At 37.8% G+C, this 24612-nt stretch overlaps 1 protein-coding gene across 2 annotated transcripts in view; it reads right to left on the reverse strand.

Moving 5' to 3' along the window:
• THADA (THADA armadillo repeat containing) overlaps positions 1-24612 on the reverse strand; it is a 164757-nt gene that overhangs the window by 69660 nt on the left and 70485 nt on the right. For both annotated transcript variants that reach the window (XM_042789349.1, XM_042789350.1), the window contains exon 29: positions 21255-21423. In XM_042789349.1, the coding sequence (XP_042645283.1) occupies positions 21255-21423 (169 nt within the window). The remainder of the gene's footprint in view (positions 1-21254; positions 21424-24612) is intronic.

Raw genomic sequence — 24612 nt, forward strand, 5'->3', positions numbered from 1 at the left:
AAGCTGTATAAAATTTTTTTCTTCCTTTAAAGCAACAGCTGGTTCACAATTCAATTTTTACCTATTTCAGCTTTGTTTTGTCAGCACATTTCATCATCTACTTAAACAATTTTGGTTTATTATTCATGAGAAAGTAGGGCTTTTAAATACTTCTTCCAAATATATCCATCAAAATTCATAAAGCCAGGTTTATAAAAAAATCAACTTGCTTTAATTAAAATGCAGGCAGGCATGTTTTGATTGAATTAAGAAGTCGTAAAATAAGGCATGAAAGAGTCTAAAGTTATGAATACAATACTAGTTAACTCCATATAAATGAGCAAGAATAACACAGCTGTTTAATAACCTGAAGATTATGAATGTGTCATAACTAATGAAAGGTACAAAATGCTGAAAAATAGCGAAGTAGCTTTCTTCCCAGTGATAGATATATACCACAAAACATCTATTATTAGGAACAGGTACTTAAAAATGAAGATAAACTGCTTTTGTCTAAAACAGGCCAACAAATGTGAAATTCCACAGATCAAAGTCCTTACAACACCATTTTTGTTATTTTTTTCTTCAGGTTTTTCTTCCTATTTTAGACAGGGTGAAATTGAATTCCAGCTTAAAATTTCCATATGCAAATCAAATTCTGTATTAGTAGAAAACAAAACAATAAGAAGTTTGCTGCCAGCTAACATATTCAATAGTGTTATTTACTTGAAAGTTCTAGCTGAATTTTCTCTTAAAAGTACACTGTTTGCCTATTCACACAGAAACCTGATACCAGGTCTGACTTTATAATTATTAGGACTTTTTTACCATTAAGATTTAAGATACTTTTAAACGTATCATTCATCTTATAGTTAAAGGTACATGTGCTGGGCAGAGAAGCCCAACCGAAAGTCCTACAGACAGACTTGCTGAAAAGAAAACAGAAAACCCCAATAAGTAGACAGTGATAAGAAAAAGCATAACTGACTGATGAGTAAGGGTCTCACACACATCCTCCTGAACATCCAGCTTGACCAGAAAGGAAAGAGGCCACTATGTATCTGGTGGCATTTCCACTCTCTGCAAACAAACCTATTATCTTCCCAGCAACATGCAACCAAAACTTGGAAGTCTAGAGAAATGAGCACTTGGGACTGTATGTTGGAAGCTGTTAAAAATTGTGCTCAGCCTGCATTTCGGATCAGAACAAATAGCAAGAAGGATACAATGAGGTCTCCTTTTCCAAGTCTATACCCTGCCACACATCACTGTCTTAATCCAGCTACTTCAAAGGATATAAAGCTTTCCCTTTCCTCTAAACAGCTTTTATACTACTTCTTTTTTAGGAGGGTGGTGGTGAAACAATTTGAAAAGATTCTTTCCCAGACTACATCCTCATAACACAGTTATCCTGCACACATCCACATGAAGGAGAGAAAATGCAAATAAAAGACCAAGGTACACACCCTTGTTTACTGAGGGATATTTACAATTAGAAAGAATATTAAAGGATATGGCTACTCCACTGACACTAAGAAGCTCACATGTAAGAGGCACAGTCAGTACAAACAAGTTTACAAAAAGTGCTCAGAAGCACACTGCTTCTTGACCCCATAGCTTTGCTGGTTTCGGCAGAGGTGATCTTCTGTCTCAGGAATGTCCATATTAACACATAAGCTGAAAAAATAATTAGAAGCTGTATCAATTGAATGGTTTTATCTCCCAAATCCACATTATGGCATAAAGTGAGGTAAAACTTGAAGCTTCAGAAAACAATTTTCTTCTCTCAGCTAATGATTTTAAACTTAGAGAAGAAAAAAATATATATATGCAGGTCTCTCTCTAAAACAAAAGAAAAACATTCAGTATTTTTAAAGTCTGAGGAATAATTTGCCACATTAAATGTCCAAATGCAGGTAGCTATACCCATGGAAAAAAAGGTGGTGATTTCAGGGTCATATTACATCTTAAAAAAAGCTTTTCCCCATTTATACATCAAGTCAGTCATAACCTGTTGCTGTACATGCCCCTGTGCATGGGGATCAACTTCCCCCTCCACTGCTGCATATTTACAATCACACTGTCACTTTGAAAGGCTCCATTTACATGTGAGGCTCAATACTGCCAATTGCACTCTTTTGTTTGAGCTCTAAACCAAAATTATAAAGCCTGTTGAACTTAGTGTAAGATCGATCGTTCTTCCACAGCAGGGGTTGCTGCACCTCTCCAAGTGCTAATAATGGGGAAAATGTCTTTCCCTTAAAGAAAATTCTCACACAATTAGTTGTTGGTAACAACAGGGACATGAGGGGCTATAACTATACAGATACATCAAACATCATCCATGTTGGCACCTAGACCCTCAACTCAAATGAGTCCATTGCACAGTAACACAGCTGAACACAGGTCGAACTCACAAGAATTTTGCTCTGTCAAAGTTATCCCTACAAAAAAGGAACATGTAATTGAAACGTGCAATAAAATTAAGACATGGCTAATGTGTGGGCTTAACTTGTTGATAAGTCAAACTGCATTCCAAGTGTAAACATTAATAATGAGTAGTTCAGCTCTACAAAGGCAGTATACGGGACGACAGCACAAACGAAGGTGCATGTAATACAAACTCTTTTTTTTTTTTTCTCTAATTACAGTAACATCCAGCAAGTAATTCATGTAAGAGGATCCCACTGAGCTGTACCATGAGAGGGAACTGACAATCCTCAGCTGAACAGTCTCACTATACTACAAGGCAGTAGTATTCAGCACAGGAGAATGTGGATACAGCCACTTTCCAACAAGGAAGATCACTTGAGAGAAGAGCAGACTGGCTTTCCAAAACACAGATCACCGTTTTACTTCTTTTCCATGAACAATGAAGAAATAAAGCTTTTACTTATGTAATAGCATATTGCTTCTTGATTTATGTCGTCTCCCCTTGTTGTCCATCCATCCCTCCCTGCCCTCCATTCAAAAATGATTATCATAGAAAAAAGTCTTGCAGGCAAGGAAACACAAAGATTAAGTTATTTAATTAAGATCTACAGGGAATGCATCTGAGACACAGACTTAATTCGTATCCTTTCATTTCTAGTTCACAGATAGTAAACATGTGCATGAGAATTTACATGGGGAGAAAAAAATGACCAAATTATGCTTTAAGTATATTTTTTTGAAAGCACTTTGCTCTCCAGAGAAAACAGTGGGAAGAATATGTATGTGCCAGTAAGATGTTTTGAACATTGATCTTGAAGTTTTCTACTGGTGTCATATATTTTTTAAAACTATGAAGTTCATAGAAACATAGATAACTTATGGTGAAACTTAAACTACAGCAAATACATGAATCATGCTACTGCTGAAACTCAGCAGATTTTTGCCTTATGCATATGGACAAGCTATTTATAAATTTTTACTTCCCATCAGGCTCAGCATGATGTAAGCTTACAATAACAAGTTAATGTTAATGTTTTCCAGTAATTTTCACAGTGCCATTCAACTGCAAGTGCCCTAGCCAAGGTAAACTTAAGGGCAAGGAAAGGGCTAAATGCATAATCAGGAACAGCGTTAATGAATTCTGCATCTCTGCTTTGAACACTTGGAGTTCTACCTGCAATATATTTCTCTTTTGTTCCCAAAATTTAATCTCACTAGACAGATGATTACATCTCCCCAAAACAGCTCAAATATTCCTTCTGATTTTAATTAGCCACAAAGCTTCATCGCCTTGTGGATTTTTTTTCCCCCAGACAAACAAGCATCCTACGCTATCACAGAAAGTGCCAAACTCAAAGCTATCAAATATTTCCTGAACTCTAGTAAGCTCACACACTTTGTTTTACCAGCACCACAATTTTTCAGCAGCATCATAGCAGATGAATGTCATCTCTGCAAATTCACCAGTAACAGACAAGTTTCAAAGAAAAATTATTAAATTTGCTGGGGCTCTTCTCTTAATAGGCATTAGAAGCTGTTCTGGGAGTTCTGATCTTTAATATTATTTTTCCCCTTCTCTCTTCCACTAGCATGCAATTGGTAAGATGTGTTTTTGACAAAAGGTAACGTCAACAGCAACAGTTTTTATGGCAGAAAGCTTTTTTGAAAAGCAAGTTCTTCCAACTCACTTGCTTAGTCAAGACCACCTTCTCCAACATTTGCACATGCTTGCCTTTCATTTTATTATCCCAGAGGAACACAGCTGTCCCACTGTCTTTACAAATAGTTCTAAGAACAGTTTTTTAAAGCTGCTGCAACTTAACCCTCCACTTGCTCTGGATATTGAACTGCATCGAGGTTGCCTTCTGAACACAGCGGTGCCAATGGTGGACGTTCCCATGCCCACCACTTGTTCAACGCTGCATCCTGCTGAAGCTCGACAACTTCAGACCTCCTAGCCCAGCTTCTCATGAAAGCAAACTCTTCTTCAGTCACAGGAGTTAGGTTAGCTGGTTAGTCTTACTCCTAGTTACTGGGACGGCTCTGGGAGGACCACCAGCTGGGCTGTGGCTTCTGCAACACCCAGCCAAGGGCCAGTGGTGATCAGCTGGCTACATGCTGTGCGCAAGCTGTTTGCGGAGCGCGAGCCTACAGAACTCCTCTGGCATTAACACAAAACTGGCAATGAGAGCAATGACCTGGCGATGCACCCATTTCACTACATGCCAGATTTGCTCAAGGCAGCTGAGAACCATTCTGCATCAGTGATGCAAGGAACTATCAGGATACTTCATACCCTTTTTCTTGCAAATAAACGCCAAACCCAAGGTAGTCAGAGTATCTCAATGGGTTCCTTCAGTGTCCTTCCCCTTCACAATCAGTACCAATTTGGTCTTGCCTGTGTTCATCTCCACCCACCACTCCACAGGCAGTGTCCTGTTACTTTTGTATTTTACCAGTGGCTGCAATTGCAACATCACCCACTAAAATCAATGGTTTCTTTAATTAATGGATTAAATGCTTTCTTTAGAGAAACTAAATCATAATCCAGGGAGAGCTTGCAGTTTTAAGTTACTTCACAGTCTGAATTTGTCAGAATAGAAATGAGTGGAAGCCACCACTACCATGTCTCACCATGTTCCCATTACTTTTGTTCATAACTTCTGATAAACCATAAAGCTACAAAAAAAGGTGCCACACAGATTGTCATCACATAGATCTTATGTGTATCGCCATTATCACAGTGTTGCAATCTTTTAGAGCCCTAGAGGTATCTGTGCCATACCCTGTCCTAAATCCTGATCACAAAGTATCCATGACCTTGGTCATCAACAGATTTTGCTGGGGATTGATGCTGAAGGATCATCACATAATGCAGCTCTTTTTTTTTTTTTTTTTTCGGTGGGGGGAATCAGTAAAATTTACTATAGAAATAAAACTACAGTAAAGCACATATAATAGTATGAAGTAAGATTACTTCAAATGAACTCAAACCCTAAAAATATTTCAATTTGGCAAAAAGGCCAACAAAATGAATTACCAAGATGATGTCAGAAGTTACTGAATCCATGGAGGTAGTTTAGGAGTTTAACTTAAGTTCCACACAATTCCACAAGTTAACTGGACTTGGAAAAACAAGAGAACTTTATTTGAAACCAAGTTCCCTTTTTCCACTCTCCAAACACTGTTAAACCTTTTCTGTGTTCTTTATCAGTCTTACTGGCCTCAGAATACACTAAACAATCAAGCAGCTGCAAAAGTGTAGTCCAACTATTTATTTATTTACTTAATGGTAAGGATGGTGAGTGCTCTCCTAGTAAGCTGCAGATAACAGAGTAAAAGCTTTTTGTTAAACAGGTTAAAAGGTCAAAATACAATACTTATTGATGACACTATGGTTTGCACGACAAAAATTTGTGAAGGGATCCCCTACAGATAGCACTGTACACAATACCATAACACTAGTGGGTATGAATGTTTCATATTACAAACCATGAAAGAAAAGAAAAGAAAAGTTTCCTCAAATTTATCACCTAGTTCTCTTTTTCAGTCACTGTACAAATCTGACAAATTATCTGCCATGCAGAATAACATTTTCCTTTTTTTTCCCAGGAAAATCAGGCTAATGAAAGAAAAAGACCCAAGTCAAGCTTCTCTAGGAATTCAGTTATAAGTATGTGACAATAAATGCCTCCTGCTCATGACACATGACATCAAGTTGAATGGCATTGTCCGTCATCCAGGGACACCTCTGAAGAGTGTTATGCTTGTGTAATTGCAAAACTGCAATTGTTCTGAGGATTTTCATGGCTAATCATGATACTGTAATTTTATTCAACAAAGTTGTTTCTGTAAAACCTCCGGGATCACACATGTGGATAAAGCCATTATAAGCCCCATTTATGTACTGACTGAATGAAAAAATATATATGACTGACTCCCAACTTCTAAACCTTTCTGCTGTTCTACATAATCTTTATAAATTACACTGAAATAAAACTGAATTAGAAGATAACACTGAAATGAAACATAAATTCCTCTGAATGTAAAAGACTGATGGAAAAACATCAGCAAAACTGAACTAGTCAGTAGTTGATGGAAAAAACTGTCAAAGGCTGTGGTGGTTATAAACACCTCTCTTTCTGAGGAAATCTTACTGTTAATATCAAAGCCTACTGCTCTCTTAAAGAGTAAAAAACCCAAGAAGTTACTATAGTAATAAGTTGAGAGTAGACATGATAAATTTAACAACATCCAAAACTTCCCTTAGAAAATATTGAGATAATTTATTTGGACCGTGTGATCATGGAAGATCACAAATTAAATTTCACATGAAATTAACTTCTTGTTCAACTGTTCATAAAGCACCACATTATACAATACTGAAAATAGCTTTAAATGTCATTAGAACTATTAATTCTTATGTCAAATTACATTAAAATTACAATGCTGTGTATTCAGTATATCTGTCTGAAAGGTCTTTAACTTAAAAATAACTTTTTACGTATCTAAGAGTGGAATATGGCTTTTCAGAAAAATGAAGGACATAAAACAACTCTCTACAGGTTACATTACTTCATAGTTCTATTTCCTTCTTTAATACTGTGTATCTACCACTGTTACCAACAATTTATATTTTTTTAGGGAAAGCAGTATTATGCCTTTATTGTTGAAGGCAGTATCAGGTTACAAAGATAGCTTTTTTCCCTCCTCAGTGATCAGTGTCAAGATGACATATTTTATATATTTCAAAACTGGTTAAACATAAAATTATGATTCTGGCTTTTTAAACCTTTCTTTTACTTCTGACAACAGAAGATGCCTGATGCTGTAGTATTATTTCTAAATGTCTCACAGAGTACAATAATCCAAGAGAATTAGCTACAGTCATAAAAGTAGTACCTGATCAGTTCCTAGTATCTACAGAATCTACTGTAGCTTCATTAATTTTGAAAAGCTTTCTTAACAGTATGATAAATCAGAAGTAGAAATGATTGACTCAAAACTTCAAACAAAGAAAAGCATTTCTGTTGCCAGAAGTACTTGATGGACTTCATTCTTTTTAAGGTCACTTTTAATACACCACTAACTACTACCACCACAGAGGTTTGAAATCCTGACTGCTCAACAAGTCTCCTATTAGAGAATAGTACTCAAAGATGATTACACCAAGTCCTGTCCTTTTTAAATGCTTCAGAACTATCTATGGGCTGCAGTTTGATGCTGCAACACAGGATACACACACACAGCATATGTTTTTTATGAGATGTTACATCAGGAAACAGCAAGTATTAACAGCAACTATTTGGCAAGAGTTATATGTGAAGTCTTTTAGAGTGTTACTACGCCTATCTCTGTATCTTCCTTATAAAAGTATGAAGTATGTCAGTATCATATGTGAAACACCCTACAATGTGATTTAAAATTTGTCTTGAGTCAGTCAGGGTTCAAAAGTGACTCCACTTCAAAGATCAAAGGCTCTAGCTGGTATTTCTTATAGTACAAGATTATTCAATAGGTAAAATAATTAGAATGAAAAGAAGTCAGTCAAAAACATACGCAATAGCTCCATTTATATTTACTTGGGAAAAAGTGATTATTGTCTCTCTAAGTTTCCTGTTCTAACTGCCAGTGGTGTCTGTTTCACAAATGAAACAAGACAGTCAGAAAATCAGAGAAGAATAAATGAAAGATACCTTGCAATTTACAAATGTGAAACAAATACATAATAGGCATTTTGTTTGCTATGAAAGTATTTTGATGGGAACAAGAGAAGTTTTAAGTTGGCTTTTCCTAACAAACTATTTTTTTTCTTGAAGAATACCAACTTAATATTATAAAGCTAAACAAGCACATGCATTTGGACTGTGGAAAGGAAGAAAAGGTGCTAAAAAACTTCAACTATACTGAAGTCAAACTCAGTATGAACTATAAATGTTCAATACCTTTCATCAAAGTCATAAATATTTAAGTGCTGAATTCCTAAGCGGTTTCTTGTAGTGAAACAGAAGTTTTAATCTTATTGTTGGTACATTTGCACATAGAAAAAGACAAGACTGATTTCCCAGGTTTAAAGCGTTCCCAACAACCACTTCTGACACAAAGACCCTTCTGAATCTATGGGAATACATATGTATATTGGAGAAAAATGATAGTAACTGTTGGGTTTTTTCCATACTCAAAGCAGTCCAGAATGAACTACTACCATCCGGAGAAGTCTGTCCAAACCAGATTGACATTCATTGTAGATGTGAAGACATACTGAATCCGAAGTGTACACTTTTGAATAAAAGTCAATATACAGATACATTTGGCATGCACTTCTGACAGCATGGTAATAACCCTACTGCAGTAAGCAACAACATACCAAGACAGCAGCTACTTTTTAAGAGAGGATGGGGTCCAGAACAGAGATAGGGAGGAGTAAGCACCTTAAACAAGAGCTGGCTGGAGGTAGTTGATAGTGAAGGTGCCAGGGGAAACAGGGAGATGAGAGGTGCAAGCATGAGGAGGAATGAGGGAGGACAGTATAGAAGCACCTGCTGCTTATCATGCCTTCAGAAGCCTCATTCATTCTTTGCTTGCTTGAAGCTGTGTGGGAGGTTTCTACACTGCCAAACATCAAGGAGACTCTGATGATCTAGAGGAAACTGGCACCTTTTATGAAAGAAGGAGCAGAAAAAGGAGGGACCTTGACAAGTGATAAATTTAGAAGCATCCCTATCACCCTCTCAGCATCCCCTCTGACCTCTCCTGCAGTTAGACCACACCTAGGCTGTTTCCAGGTCCTGACAAAGGCTCTGCAGGGTACTTCAAGTCTAAGAGCTGCCTGCAGCTTGAATTCTACTGGAAGCAGCATTTTTGATGATCCAACTCGGAATCCACATTATTTGTTGAGGGCTTTAGCAGCAGTGCCCCAGAACTGGGAGCATGTTGTACTAGGCAGCGGAAAACAAATTTTCTTCCAATAAAGCATTGCTCCCCACATAGCCCCTGACCTAAAAGCAAAACATATAGATAGACCCTTATAGTAAGACACTACCCCTACAAAAAAAAAAAAAAAAACAAACCAAAAAAAACAAAACCAACCCTCCACCACTAGATAGAAATATAATGCAACTGCTTCTTCTTAGTCCTGCCCACACATAAGCTTTCTGTACTGTACGGTGTAGTTTCTTTATGTTAGTCGAATTTCTGTACAATCCTTCCTCACCCTGGATATCCATTTCCCATTCTCTTCTGGCCCATGAATAAAGAGCATCAGAGGAACACACTGCCAGAGTATACCTTCAGTTCAGATTCAGAGTCATTTAGAGCCTGAGTAAAAAAAAAAAAACACTTTAAGTCAAACAGCCATGTGAAAACTGTTCCTAGAAAATTTTAGCACCATAACAGTAACTACTTCAGAAATGCAGGTATTCTGAAATAATTAATAAAACCAAAAAAGAGCAGTGGTAAAAACCATTACTGCAAGAAATACCTGTGACATATAAACAGAAGAAAAAGTAAAGCAAGTAACATGCATTAAACTTAAGAAGGAAAAAGTACACTACATCCATTCAAAAAATTCTAATTTGACTTATGAACACTCTGAAATTGACTTCCACACCTTGGGAAAGTGTCTCAATCTTGTTTTGTATTTACTTTGTTTCATTTTCTTAGATTGCCAGGTTTTTCCTCCTCGTCTCCTTTCATTTTCTTGTTCCATTATTTGAGATTCTTGCCTCCTGGCCTTCAGTACAGGTCTTTATTGAGTAGTTATCCACTTGAAACCACTTGTCCCTCTTCATTCATTTCTCCCATCCAGCATTATTTTACATGCCAATTTTTCCAGCTTTCTCCTCCTTTCATGGAGAGTATTCTTCTGCTTTGTAAACAGGCTAAGGCAGCTTGCAAAGACCAAAGAAGGCATCTTCCCACATTTCTGACTATAGCCTGAAGTTCTGAAAACACAGTGCATAGTAAAAAGCCCTCACTGTTCATAAATATATTTTATACATCCTCAAGCAGTCAGAACTTATCATGGATGGGTATTTTTTAAAGTATATCCAGGAAGTGTATGCAGGATTATCTTTCTTTTGGCTCTGGATGTTTTTAAGACATGCTTTCTAGATCAAAAGGAAAAGAAAAGAAATCCTCTGCGGGTGGGACTGAAAACATGTTTTTGGAGATGAAAAATGAACTCCATGGAGTACTAAATTAATCCACTGCACCACCTAGGAGAATATTTTATCTTCAGTACACTTTACAAGTTTCAACTTTTCCCTTCCCAACTGTAAAAACATCCTCTGCCTGTGACAGAGTGATAGGACTGCTTTCCTGACTAATCATGAGGGATACTTAAAGATTCATAATACAAAACAGGTGCAAGAAACATGCATAGAATTGAACACTTAAAAAATTTAGACTTCACGAGAGTTCAAATGCTGTTCTGGGAGGTCTAAATCAAGTTAACCAGTCAGTGCCTAAAATAGTTCAACTCTCTTCAGGAAGATTTAGGTAGTAAAAAAGTTGAAAACTGTGCCAACAGTATTTGTTTCCAAAATCTCCACCATCTAAGAAGAAAATAATCTATCCATTGTGAAAACTGTACTTATAAGGAGGATTTATTTTTCCTTAGTTTAATCCTAACACCTAATAAAAGTTGTTCTGTATAACCACATTCATATATAGTGTTTTCAATCACTGCACATTTATCCAAGACCTAACTAGAGAAGCTAGCTGCACACTAGTGATCCTGTACGGCTGTAACTGAATACCAGGCTAGGCACCTCAAACGGCCGCACACACAGCCACCCCGCAACCTCTGCTAGCAGCATGGAGTTGCAGGAGATTATATACACTAAGGAGTGGTACTAGGTGCACTGGATCAGGGAGGCCAAAATATCTGCATAGCAACTGCTTGTCACAGCCATAGTAGTAAGTGTCAAAATGTAGGGTGTGGGAGGGGGGGAGGCAGTGCACACACGAAGTCATCCATTCCACTCTACAGAAAGGGCAACTGTTGCACTACCCCGGGCACAACCCGGAGTAGTCCTTACTATAGTTACCTCTCAATTAAAAATAGCAGCAGCTTTGTTTTCACTGATTGATGAATAATAGTTATTCTGTACTAAAACCACACATTTTTTTTAAACTTCAAAGACGTGAACACAAGGTTTACAACACCAGCATCTCTGCACATCCTTGGCTGCTGTAGGAAGGAATGCAGTAACGATGCAGAAACTGAATGAAAAGACCCAGTAGAATTGTAAGAGCTGTCTAAATCTATGCTCTTTTGAAAACTAGTGACATGTCAGACAAAATATTTGGGAGCATTCCTAATTACAGTTAAAGCAACTTAAAAGCAATGTCCGACCAGCAGATTTGCCCAGTCAATCAGCAGTACCCCATGAGTTTTTAAAACAAACCAAAATGAAATAAAACTAACAAAAAAACCCAGCTGAAGTAAAGCCTCTGGCAAGATCTCATCAATGACTTTCTTTCAGAGACTGCATCCTCCCACCCTTGGACCTTAGTTGCATTTGTTGCACTCAAATATAAATCTTGTTCTCAAATGCTTACTGCCTTCTTACATCAGTGTACCCCTGTGTAACAGGTAATATGAATTTACAACATGAAGAAATGAGACAACTGTTCTGTTATTGCCAGCTACATATAAGTGAGTATGTTTTCAACTTTGATGTCAGTATTTCTTTTCTGTTTGTACTAATCTTAAAAGTAAGGCTTATCTTGAACACTGAAAACTGAGCTTAGAAAAGAAACAGCTGGAAGGAAGTTTCATTGGAATACATTTAATTATAGCAGGTTTATTTCTTTGATCTGTAGATAATGTAACATTTGTTTACTATATTGAGTTTTTATAAGCCAACGTTGAACTGTTACACTTCAAACTTTACTGCCAAGACAAATAAAATGTAATTCACCATAGTTAATGTTTCTGTGCTACTGAGTAAAGCCAAATAAACAATACGCTACTTCCCCATTCATTCCCTCAGACCCTAGAGATCCTTTGTCTTCAAAACATAACAGGAAAACATATAGTCACTGACACCCTCACTGCTAATTCACATTAAGGATGTTTAGGTCAAGCTAACGAGTAGTATAACTCACTCTCACTCAGCCACAGGGACCAACATCCAAGAATGACCTTCAAAATATATTTGCCTAATTTGTCTCCTGTTGTCATATTCTCACACCCTAGCCACTGGAGCCTGTGGGTTTTTATTACCTATTCAGTCCTGTAATAAAGAAGGTCCCATGATTGCTTGCTAGCTCTTATTCATGCATCACTCTTCTCTGCTTTATTTTCAAATGCTCATATTTATTTAAATTGTCTCTATTCCTCTGAGTAAGTGTCCAAGTATTAAACCCATAAAACATGAGAGTGATCGTAATCTCAAATACCTGAATCTTGACCTTCTTTTGTAGCACCTTAAGATAAAATCCTCCTCCTCTCAAAGGGAGGAAAAAGGCATCCACATTCATCAGTCAGGCTCTACTTTCATCAACAACAATCTGTCTTAATACAACTCTTCCGGATAATGAGACTAGCTAACATATTGATGTTTCATTATAAACTGTTTCTTTTCATCAGCACAACTACGTACTTAATTTTTATCTTCAACAAAGTCACGTCCATGCATCTCTGGCTCAAGACTACTCTAAGACAGCACATGCAGATGTTTCTCCAGCTGCTTGGTCTGTGTTACTCTTTTTCCTAGGCTTGTGCTATCAGTCCTTGCTGGAAGCGACACACTGACTTAGACAAACCTTTGCATGACCCAGTATGGCTATTCGCAGGTTATGTTCTTGTCTGGGTTTTCTTGCTCCTTTAATGAAGTCCCCAACCATTCTTTAAACCAATTCTTCCATCTTTAAATCACCTCTTCCAGCTCTCCATTAATATTTAACATAACAACACATCCAAACAGTTGATAGAGAAAATTTGAAGTTCCACCATCACACAAATCTTGCCGTAATCAATAAACTCCACAAAGAAAAAAAAAAAACAACAGTAAATCACTTTCATAAAAGCCCCATACAGATGGCAAAAAAATCTGCTATGCAACCACGCAGGTATTTTAATCATATTATTATTTTTAAATACAAGGATTATGGATTCTTTCATCATATTTTCAGAAAGATGAGTCTAACTCTATAGGATGCTGCTATTCCCTGAAAAACAATAACTGCTGATTTCTTATCCCACCGAAGCCAGTGGGAAATTTAATCTTTAAAATTAATGTTTATTAATGTAAAGAATTATGAAGCCCTCTATTTCCTATTAAATCTAATTTTCATCACATGCAACTGACTAAGTTGATGTGACTCAGTCTGTTCTTTAGATCTGAGAGAGATGCAACAGTGCTGCTGGCTTCAAAAGCAGAACAAAAAAAAAAAGGTTAAAACGCAAACCAACGTTCCTTGCACAAGACTTCACATTTGTATGCCAAACAGAACTGTTTGAATTAGTGAACATAAAAAACCCAAAACCAAACAAAGAAGAAAAAATAAACCAAAAAACCCCAAAACACTCCTTTGAACCAGCCTACTGCTATTATACCAATTTAGCTAATTGAAACTACAGGATTTTGTGGGATAATTCAAAGTGTGGAGAAAATTTCAATATTAAGAATAAGAATTTGTGAAGAGTAACTGACTGCTGATTAATGACACTCAAAACAACATTAAATAAATGAATCTCCATTTTTATCTTCATGAAGTTTCAACCCTGCATCAAAGCGCAACAAATTCTGTCTTGTCTCTGTCTTACCAGTTATATTTTGTATTTCTTTAAGAACAGGTCATGTGCACCCTTCAGATAGAAGAAGATACTGTTCTCTTGCAATGCAGAACACTGACATATGCTCAGGGAAGAAATTTCAGGATAAATCAGTAGGAGTGACAAAGCAACAGCAGTAAGTGGGAAGACTACAGCGAAAAGAAGAGCAACTACCAGCCAGACCTCAGATGAGAAGATGGAGGAATGGAGAGAAATCTTCCTAGAGACCACAGCAGACAAGGCAGAATTTCCATGACTTTGAGTTACAAGTGACCAAAACCAGTCACAATGGGAAGGATCCATCTGCAAGAACATGACAGGCCAGCAGAGGTTTTTATTTAATTCTATGCAGTTGTTTGATTGCTTGTACAAGGTACCACCAAAAATGTAAATAATCATGAAGAAAGCAGTTTCCAGACAGAAACTGTTCCTCAATGATATCTGCAGCTGGGAACTTCTACAAAAAACTTTACCTTGGACAAAACAATCCATCTCCTGATGGAAGCTGCAAATGGAGACAGTATGCACATTTAAACAAAGTCATGTAGTTCCCTCTCTTCATATACAAGCAGCAAACAATGAGGGAGAAGTTACTGCAGCCTCCTTTCTCCTAATCTGTGACTAAAAGATGACAAAGGAAATGCAACATGCTCTCCTAAAAGAAGGCACTGCACAGTGAATGGGACAGATACAGGAAGCAAACTTTTTTGTACTATTCTGTAACCCAATCTCAAGCTAGACACTGTCAGTGTTTAGTTAATAATCCATACATCTAGGAAGTAGGTCAGCACCTTCCACATTTCAGAAATGTCCAAAACAAGGCACAGAGAAGTTAAATGAAAACACAATGCCTCTGTTAACAACTTTCATTTACCTGATCCCGTATGTTCTAAAAATACATCATTGTAGGTTTGCCAAAGTGAACATGAGGAAGATCAAACTGATAACACACACGAGATAATGACTCAATTGATGTGCTGATCCTTTTGTTTGAAAAATAAATAAACCTTAATAGTAATTACATCTGCTCCATGATTAATTGCAGCTGTCCAATGAATTGTTCTTGGTATGAACAGTGAAGATATGTACACGCATTTGAGTATAGATTTTTCCAGTGCACAAATGTGAGATTTCTGGAAACTAATGAGTGCAGAACTGTGACTGAAAGCCAGTCATACCATTGTTGCTATTCTACTGTATTATTAACAACTAGAGTCTAGGTCTCTGCACATCACACAGCCCTTGCAATCCAGCATCAATCATGTTATCTGATTCTCACAAGATAAAAACAAAAGCTGAGGTCTAACATCTGCTTTCCTTGGCAAACCAACCTGAAAGTTCATGCATGTGGGAGGTTTTTTTAATCATTATAAACTACAACCAGATGAATTAAAGGTGCTGCCTTGTTTTCTGGATAAATCATGCTTAGTGTCTCTGTTACTTCTCTTTAAAGCACCCAAAGGAAGTGCTTAAAGAATTAGAGGAATTAAGAGGTCTATGTGCAGATGCACGGCTGTGATCTTCTTGGGATCATATAAACAAGATGAGATAGCTGACATGTTTGGAGTGCTGCAATGGAGGGACACAGGCTCCCTAGGAAGGGACAGATGGGGAAGATGAGAAGATGGCCTTGCCCTCTATGTGAGAGAACAGCTGGAATGCATGGAGCTCTGCCAGGGGATGGATGATGAACCAGCTGGGAGCTTATGGGTAAGGACTAAAGAGGAGACTAGTGTGGGCAACACTGTAGTGGGTACCTGGTACAAGCCTCCAAACCAGGAAGAACAAGTGGATGAGGCCTTCTACAAACAGCTAGTAGCAGCCTTGCATTTTCAGGTCCTGGTCCTCATGGGGGACTTCAACCACCCCAATATCCGCTGGAAGACCAACACAGCACAGCATAAGCAATCCAGGGGGAGAACGCTGAAGACAACTTCCTGACAAAAGCAATAGAGGAGACAAGGAGAGGTGCTCTGATGGTTCTCCTACTCATGAACAAGGAATGACTCATTGAGGATGTGAAGGTCAAAGGCAGCCTTGGCTGCAGTGACCATGAGATGGTGGAGTTCAGGATCCTGAGAAGAGGGAGCAGGGCAAAAAGCAAGATCACAAGCCTGGACCTCATAAGAGCAGATTTTGTCCACTTCCTGGATCTGCTTGGTAGAGTCCTGTAGGATAAGGCCCTGGAGAGAGCAGGGTCCAAGAAAGCTGGTTGATATTCAAGGACCACTTCCTCCAAGATCAAGAGCAGTCCATCCCAACAAACTAGAAGTCAGGCAAACATGCCAGGTAGCCTGCATGGATGAACAAGGAGCTCATGGCAAAAATCAACGATAGAAAGGGAGTATACAGAAGTTGGAAGCAGGGACAGGTAACCTGGAGAGACACTGTCCAAGCATTGCAGAGATAGAGTCAGGGAAGACAAAGCCCACCTGGAGATGATTCTGGCTGAGGTAAGGCTGAGGTACTGAATATTGTCTTCATCTTGGTCCTTAGCAGAAGGCCCATGGTTAGGAATAACACAGGCCCAAGCTTTCTTTCCCTCGTTTACCCAGAAGCTTACCTTCTTGGACTCTGTTCAGTGTAAAGTCTAAGTGTACAGGAGACGTTATCTAAATTGTTCAAAGTTTCAATCAGTTATTTCTAATCCAAGTAAAATCCATGTTTGTTATTGCAAATAAAGGTTTAAATATTTATAATCTCACAAACTACTTTGAGTAATTTACAACAAAATTTTGATGGTTTACACATGACCATCTACAACAATAAAAGATATGACTGTTATACCCATAAATCTGTGCAAACAAGAATTAACCAAGTGCAGACGGATGGAAATAAAAATTCTGCATAGCTTCATGAAGATGCCTCAATCACTGGAAGGATCAAGGAACTATTAAAAAAATGGGGGGGACGAGGGGGGAGGAGACTAGTAGAAATCTCAAGTGATCATATGTCCATCTCCCAGGCCCATCTTAATATACATGATGGCAGATCCACTACTCGTAAAGTGCTGCACATTAACACATCCTTAATGTTAGAAAGTAGCTTCCAATATTTAAAGATAATATTTGGCTGTGTTAATGAACTAATGGAGAAAAGTACACCTTTCAGATATCAGCTTCCATCTTCTAAGACTAAGTATTTCTGTAGAAATCTCTTGGAAGGCTACTGCCAATTTTTGCCCTGGCCTTCCCAGTTTCCTCTCTGCCTTTCCTCTTTGCTTTAGTATGTTTCTTCTTGCTTTGCATTCAGTAAAGAACTCCTTAATTTGTCCAAGCTGGTGTGTTTTACACTTTCTATCCATTTTGTGTTAGATTGAGTTGTAATTCTGGAGTTATCGTTTCTTTGAAGAACTACCAAGTTTCCATAATTTCTTTTTCTACTCAGGGCTCATTTCCATGTGATCGCTCTCTGTGAATTCTAAATTTAAGTGAACCTTGAGCTTTACTAATGTTTGGAGGTCTTTCATTAACTCTTGACTCTAACAAGTGTTTTGCTTAAGACATTCAGGCTTTTGCAACAGCATAGAATTAGACAAACTGAAGACTGGAAGCTTTCATGAATATCAGGACTCAAAACACACTCTTTTGAATAGGTGTCTTCTCTACTGTAGTTTTAAGAGACCCAGTTAAGACTGTTGTCTATGAGACTAGACATTTCTACAAAAATACAGACATGAAAAGAGAAAGCAGACCACATCCATACCTGCATGGCTTACAAATACCACTACGAGTCAAACAAGTACATTGAAATTACTAACTGCAAGTATAGGTTATTGAATAAAACATTTCTAAACTAATTACAGCTTAATTTAAATTTCTCAATTATTCAGAACAGATGGAGTACATACTGCAGGAATTGCAACCCTAAAGAGACAGAAGGTCAAAAAAGCATCTGAACCTCTGATAAGGATACCTCACAATCTTCCCGAATAAAACTAAGTTCCCTGCCAACTACCAAAAGGCAAAAAGTTTAAAAAATATAAAGGCTTCCCTAGCTATAAATTTTTATACACTTCTCGAAGTCTCTACATAAAGCTCTGGATGAGGTCTTCCTTTCAGCTCATCTGCTAAAAACGTTTGGTATTAAAACTAAAGTCAGAAATATTTAATCATTCAAGAAAGCCAACAGAAGATTTCTGCATTTTCTTGTGCATTACAAATTTGATTACTTCCCCCTGCTCCTGTCCCCTGTGCCAGTCTGGATTAGAGAGTGAAGTAGAAACTGCACTCATAAAAGGAAACACTAAGCATAGAAAAGATTTTACTTTGGCTTATTCAAGTCAAAGCATTTACTCACGATGCAGAACTACTCCTTGAAGAATACCATCAGTTCCCTAAGAGTTACAACACAGCAGTATTCCTGTTATGTAATTCTTGAAAATAATTTTTCTGTAAAACATGTAAACCATGAGATTATCCTCATGCATATTCATATTCCTATGTAAACTGAGCCACAGTTATCATACTGGGGAGGAAAAGCCGTGTTTTCACATAATGCAAAGGCCTGAAGTTAAATACAACACACCTACATCCACTGTCAAATAGCACTCCCTGTTAATTGCCACATTTTGAAAATCAGGCCCTGTTTAGCCAAGCATCCCATGCTGCTCTTTCTGAATGATCTTTCTATAAATTAACATTTGGCTTGCAACAGATAAAGCCATTTCATAACTCTGAAACATAACTGAAATATACCTTCAAGATTCACTACATTTGGCACTGCCCCATAAGCTTTAAGTATGAGTAATTACAACTTTCCTGTTCAAGCCTTGACAGCATATGAACACAGAAAAAAATCAGGCAATTAACTTAGCTTTTGACTAATGTGACTAAACAAACAGAATGAAATTACTAAATTCCATTTTAATAAAATATTGGCCATGTATTGCTTGAAAGATCTAGATTTTATTGAGTTTTGTATAGACTCATTCTTTTTAGTAGGGATTTTTGTTTTGGTTTTATATCAAAGAGGAAGATAAAGTCTCTACTGTGTCATGGAAATGCAGTGCAAACAGTTTCAAACACTTCCAGATCACTGCCTCTTCAAGTAAGCCTTCAGAGAAACTGCTTTAACAAATAGACCCATAACGTAATTTTCTACAGTTCAATGAGCCTTAGAAGCAGCTTTGCAAATCCTGTTTTACATGGATAAAAAGGAAACTGAAACCATGCATCCAACAATCCCTGAAAGTCACAGTACTTTACTCTTTGTACTATTTACTGGAGGTGCATGCTAACTACATGTTGAACTACCTGACATGGGTGTTTCAGAGGTACAACATCAAACACCACCGCCTCCCTTTTTGCTCGTCTTTATCACCCTACAGTATTTCTTCTGAATCCTTTGTTATTTTTAACTAGCAACAGATAGTTCAGCCTTTCAGTCATACAAGATCTTCCACAACCTTGATTCACAAGTGATAAAAGCAAAGCCCAAGACAAATGCAGACGACCAAACACCACTGAACTGTTATGGTACAACTGACATTTTTTTGAAGAATGTCATACTCTGACAGCACTGGTCTCTCCCTGGTGCAGCACCGATTGCACTAGTAGTTCTCAGTAGCTGCTCAAAACTGACAAAAAATCACGTTAACACCCTGAGAATACCTCCTGCCTCACAAGTATGGAAAACTCCCTACACCTATGCATAAGATCGCATAATCAACACCGGATTATAAAACAGATCACCCTTTGGGCTTTTTCAGAACCAACCCTCCATTATCACTTTTTCCCAAGGCACTAAAAAGAAGGATGTGGCTGTACGCACGACATCCAGTCCATACTCTCACAACCAGTGCTATAGTAATTTCAGACTGAGAAAGCACTGAATTCCATTGCATTAACTCTCTTTTCCGAATGCTTCAAGAAGTTCAGAAGTTTCATAACGCAGCAGGGCTGCACAGGTAATTTAAAGATTGCAATCTCCTGCTTCACAGGCAGAAGCAGCACCTCACAGGTCTAAGCACTCCCATGCATACAGGAGCACGGACTGCTTTTCAGAGCAGAAAAGACCAGACAACCATCCCACACTCCATGACAACCTTTGCCGTAACCAACTGCCATACAAATCCAGATTCAATTGGCTGAAACCGTTTACAGGTGAAGTTGACAGTAGCAGCTCTCCAGAGGTACTTCTCTTATTTCCCTGTCCTAGGTTTCCAGTAAGGTCATGATTTTAAATGGAAACAATATGCTGGAAAAGATACACTAAAAAAACAAAACAAAACCACACACACTCCACCACACAGCTTACAGTGGAAATGTGTACCTAGCTAGCTTGCCAACTCAGGCACTAACAGAGCTGATCACATACAATATGGCTTTGTTGGAGGGTTGCTTGTGAAAAACAGGCAATAAAAATCGGTAACTTATTAGCATGATAGCTTAAAAATCAAACACAGTGAACCGACTGCCATAAACCAAAGGAATGATATATGGGAAATGAAGAAATTTCCAATTCCAAACCAATAGCAACCTGTTCTCCAGAATGTTTTCAGAATACAGTATAAAGCTTTTCACAACTTGTACAGCAAACTGACAGGAAGCTGCTGGTGTAGGAGGAAAAGCAAATGAAGTAAAATATAAATATGAAGGTAAGTAGCAAGTCTCAATATCTGCAATAGTACTGGTGCTTGGAGTTCAGCTTTGCCTCAGATTTGCTCTGTAATTTTGGGCAAGTCACATAGCTCTCTCTAGATAGGTTTAGATAAAGATATTTGCTCTCAAAGCACTTTAATCTCCAGAGATGAAACACTGTATGAAATGTAAATGTTGATGTTTACAGCTTACAGCCTTCTAATGACGGTTGAAACTTGCATTCCACATTTATCATCTGATAGAATTGACTCAAAAGGAGTCTTCATACATGTTTTAACAATGTGTGAACATTCAGCACAACTCATTGCGTGTTATCTGGCTGTGAAGTATAACCAAAAAAATCCAACAGAAACCCCACAATAAAAAACAAACAAACAAACAAAAAAAACACCAAAAAAAAAACCCCACACCAAAAAACCCACCTCCAAACACACAAACAACCCCCAAAAACTTACTTGCAGAAGTGTTCCATGAATATTATTCTGTCGTATGCAAGGACTGGTGGAGTCTGGAAGCCCCTCCAGCAAGGACAGCACTGTATGTGGTACTTCATTTACCATAACAAATGGGACAAGGGCCCGACCTGACATCTCACGGGAACGGTACACAGGAGAGTGCCCACACCTAGAAAAAGGACAAATAGCTATCTTTTGTCATCCAGCTGCAATCCACTGCTGTGACCAAAACAAAACAAAGGATAATGCAATGAAAGCTAAAACACATTTCAAACATATTTCTCACAAATCAAATGTACAGTCTTTCTTCTCAGTAGTAAAAGAGAATTTTCCCAGAAACACAAGTCACATTAGAGCCACACTGGAGGCTTTTTTTTCCTTCAGAAGTTCCTCTGTTTACACAAAGTTTAAAGACAAAAAAAAAAAAAAGGCAATTATGCCATCAAGCACTTAAGTATATGTGCCTGTTCCATCTTTCTTGATGTTTATGTTACTTACTATACAGCAATCATATTCAAATGTATTAGGAGTTTGACTTAAAACTATTAAACTCCATGTTCTTAATCAGATGTTTCCATAAGAACACAATGTGGTGTCTATTGAAATTTTAGGCCATATCTTCCACAGGCTTTTTGAACATATTTAAAGGCAGGATGTAAAAGACACATTGAAAAACAACCTTCTAATATTTATAATTAGTATCTCAAAACTAAGTACTTTATTAAAAATTAACTGATAAGACTGCATATAAAACACAGGCCAAAAATAACCTTTTATCTTTTAATGTTATTAAGACTTTAACTGGTTGTAGATTTATGAATATACATAGAATTAACTATTCTGCTATATTAACACATTAATCAGCTGTATGCTACTTCAGTAGCGTGTATACTGAATTGAAGTGAATAAAAATCTTTTATCAACTAAAAGTAGGTTAGACTAAGTCTTTCAAAGCCAGTAATTCTTGCATGTGTCAACTTTTGTAAGGCAGGTACAATTCAACCACCTGCAGTTTCAGACAACACAGAAAGTTACCACAGGATTTAGAAAGGAACGGCCAAATGACCTAGGTGATGTAAGATGTAGTATGGCATAAGTTATGCTCTGATACCTTCCAGCTGATTGTGATGACCCAGAGAAATGGCCTTCCCTCTTCCTACCCTCTCATCTTTTTCTTAATTGCTTTTTACATATTTTCAGTTAAAAAAAAAAAAAAAAAATCACACATAGCTGAGATTATCCCCTGTCAAAATGGGCAAACCCCTTTCGAGCTCTCCAAAACAAGACCTCACTCCCACATATTCAAAAAATGAAATGGTAATCTAAGGCTTCAAGTATCTCTACAAATTTAAAGCAATCCTCAAAGTAGTTGTTTAATTTAGTTCACATCAAAGAAATACAGGAAACAGTTTCCATCTTGAACCAGCAGCATAATTAATAGGGTTTTGAACACAAGACAGGAAATAAGACTTAACTGAAATAGCTTAACAGTTCTGACATTTTAGTCATGTTAGGCCACAGCATGACTGAAAAACACAGATCCCGGTTTAGAGGAAGAAGATAGCTACACTACCCCTGAACGACATGCTTTTGTGGCAATTCTCATCCTCACAGTATGGCAGCATGTTCTATCCTCCACCTCCCCATGTATTCCCTCCTAGGGAATGATTTTTAGAAAGACAAACTTTTGCATTTCTTTTCCAAAGACTGGCTGTCCTCCACAATAGGATGCAAAAGCAGAGCAGTCACAACTGGAGGCTCTTCCATATGGAAAAGATTTCATTCTGTATTAACAAGGTGCAAGAAGGAAGTCAGTTTAGCTCTTAATAAAAAACTTCCATATTTTTAAGAAAATACCTTATAATTCTACTGCATGGTAAACAAACCCGAGAAGCAATTTGTCTGCAGCCATTCCTTCATTTCTGCTAAACCATCTTTTCTTAATGAAGAGATTCCCACATGTAGATGGTTTTTTTTTCCAAACAGGAACAACACTGATACTGTAATGAATGTCTAGTTTTTAATTAGCTATAACTGTATACTCAAGAATGTTCCTGATTTTGCTCATGGCCTTTTACAAATCCCAAGGAATCTGACATGTCTTGAGAAGAAAGAATGGAAAATGGGTAAAATGCCAGGGTTTCCTCTACTGCTGCAAGGGTACTTTCCAACAGTACATGCTTCAGAGGGGTTTTTCTCCTTGAACACAATGCAATGAATTAGAGCATAATTCTGTGGGGTTTTTCCTAGTAATAAAAAAGTGGAGTTGAGAACTTTTTTAGAAAACCTGACTTTAATGTCAGTTTTTACAAGACAGCAAAGTTAAAGACTTGTAACACATGCACATACATATATGGAGATACAGTATTTTACATATCAAATTTTGTTCCATGCTGTTATTTTATCAAATTTAGAATGGAAACAGATGCGTCTTCTCTATATTTAGAAAGAAGAAAATGATTTCATATTACAGGCAAAATTGTCTCAGCTGCCTAAAGTCTGAATCCACAACAGAGACTGCCACCTCATCATTTATACTGAATGTGTAAGGCAAAAATGCTACTCTCGAAACTACAGACAAGTCTAATCTTCACCTCTCCTCATGTCCCAAATTGTTGTTCTTTGTAAGAACCTCAGCCAAGTGTCACCCCACAAAGATGACTAACTGGGACCCTCAAATTACATTCTGTTTTGCAGTTTGAGGACCCTCAATCAGGAGGCAATAGCCTCCTCCTCCTTCCCCTGAGCAAAGACACAGGTGCCCAGTGGGCGGAGAACTCACCCAGGACTCAGGGGACCCAGCTCCGCAACCTTCTGTGCCCAAGGGAGAAGATGCAAGCCCACAGCTATGACTTGCCCAAAAGGCAACCAAGTCACCAACCTGCCACTGTACTACGCACTGTACTACTGCTGGACATTAATGCAAACTTCTCACACTACAGATTGTGACAGTGTAGGGTGTACTCACAGGGTCTGACGTCTTAGTGAAAACTCTCATAAGAGCACTCCTATGAAGTCATCACTAAGGAACAAAAGCATCATTAAGTTTAAGAAAAAGAAAATATCCGCTTTATAGGAACACACGTGGGAACACAAGGAAGGCATTTCACACTGGCAAACAGCTTCCCAAATCTAACAGGGGTTAACATTCCTACTGTTTCTTCTCTTTTTCATTTCATTTTTTAAAATCTCCTAATACTCAGTGGCATCTGTCCCCCCACCCCTGCAAGAAACAGTACTGATAACATTTCAAAAACACTCCTCCTTTCAGATGCACATGCAAGAAATCATGCCAAGTCACCACTAGTGACCTGTCCCTGAACTTCTGCATACCCTGAAGGCACTTATGTGTACATCT

The sequence above is a fragment of the Tyto alba genome, unplaced genomic scaffold (genome assembly GCF_018691265.1).
Source record: "Tyto alba isolate M040663 unplaced genomic scaffold, T.alba_DEE_v4.0 Super-Scaffold_16, whole genome shotgun sequence".
Taxonomy (NCBI): Eukaryota; Metazoa; Chordata; class Aves; order Strigiformes; family Tytonidae; genus Tyto; species Tyto alba.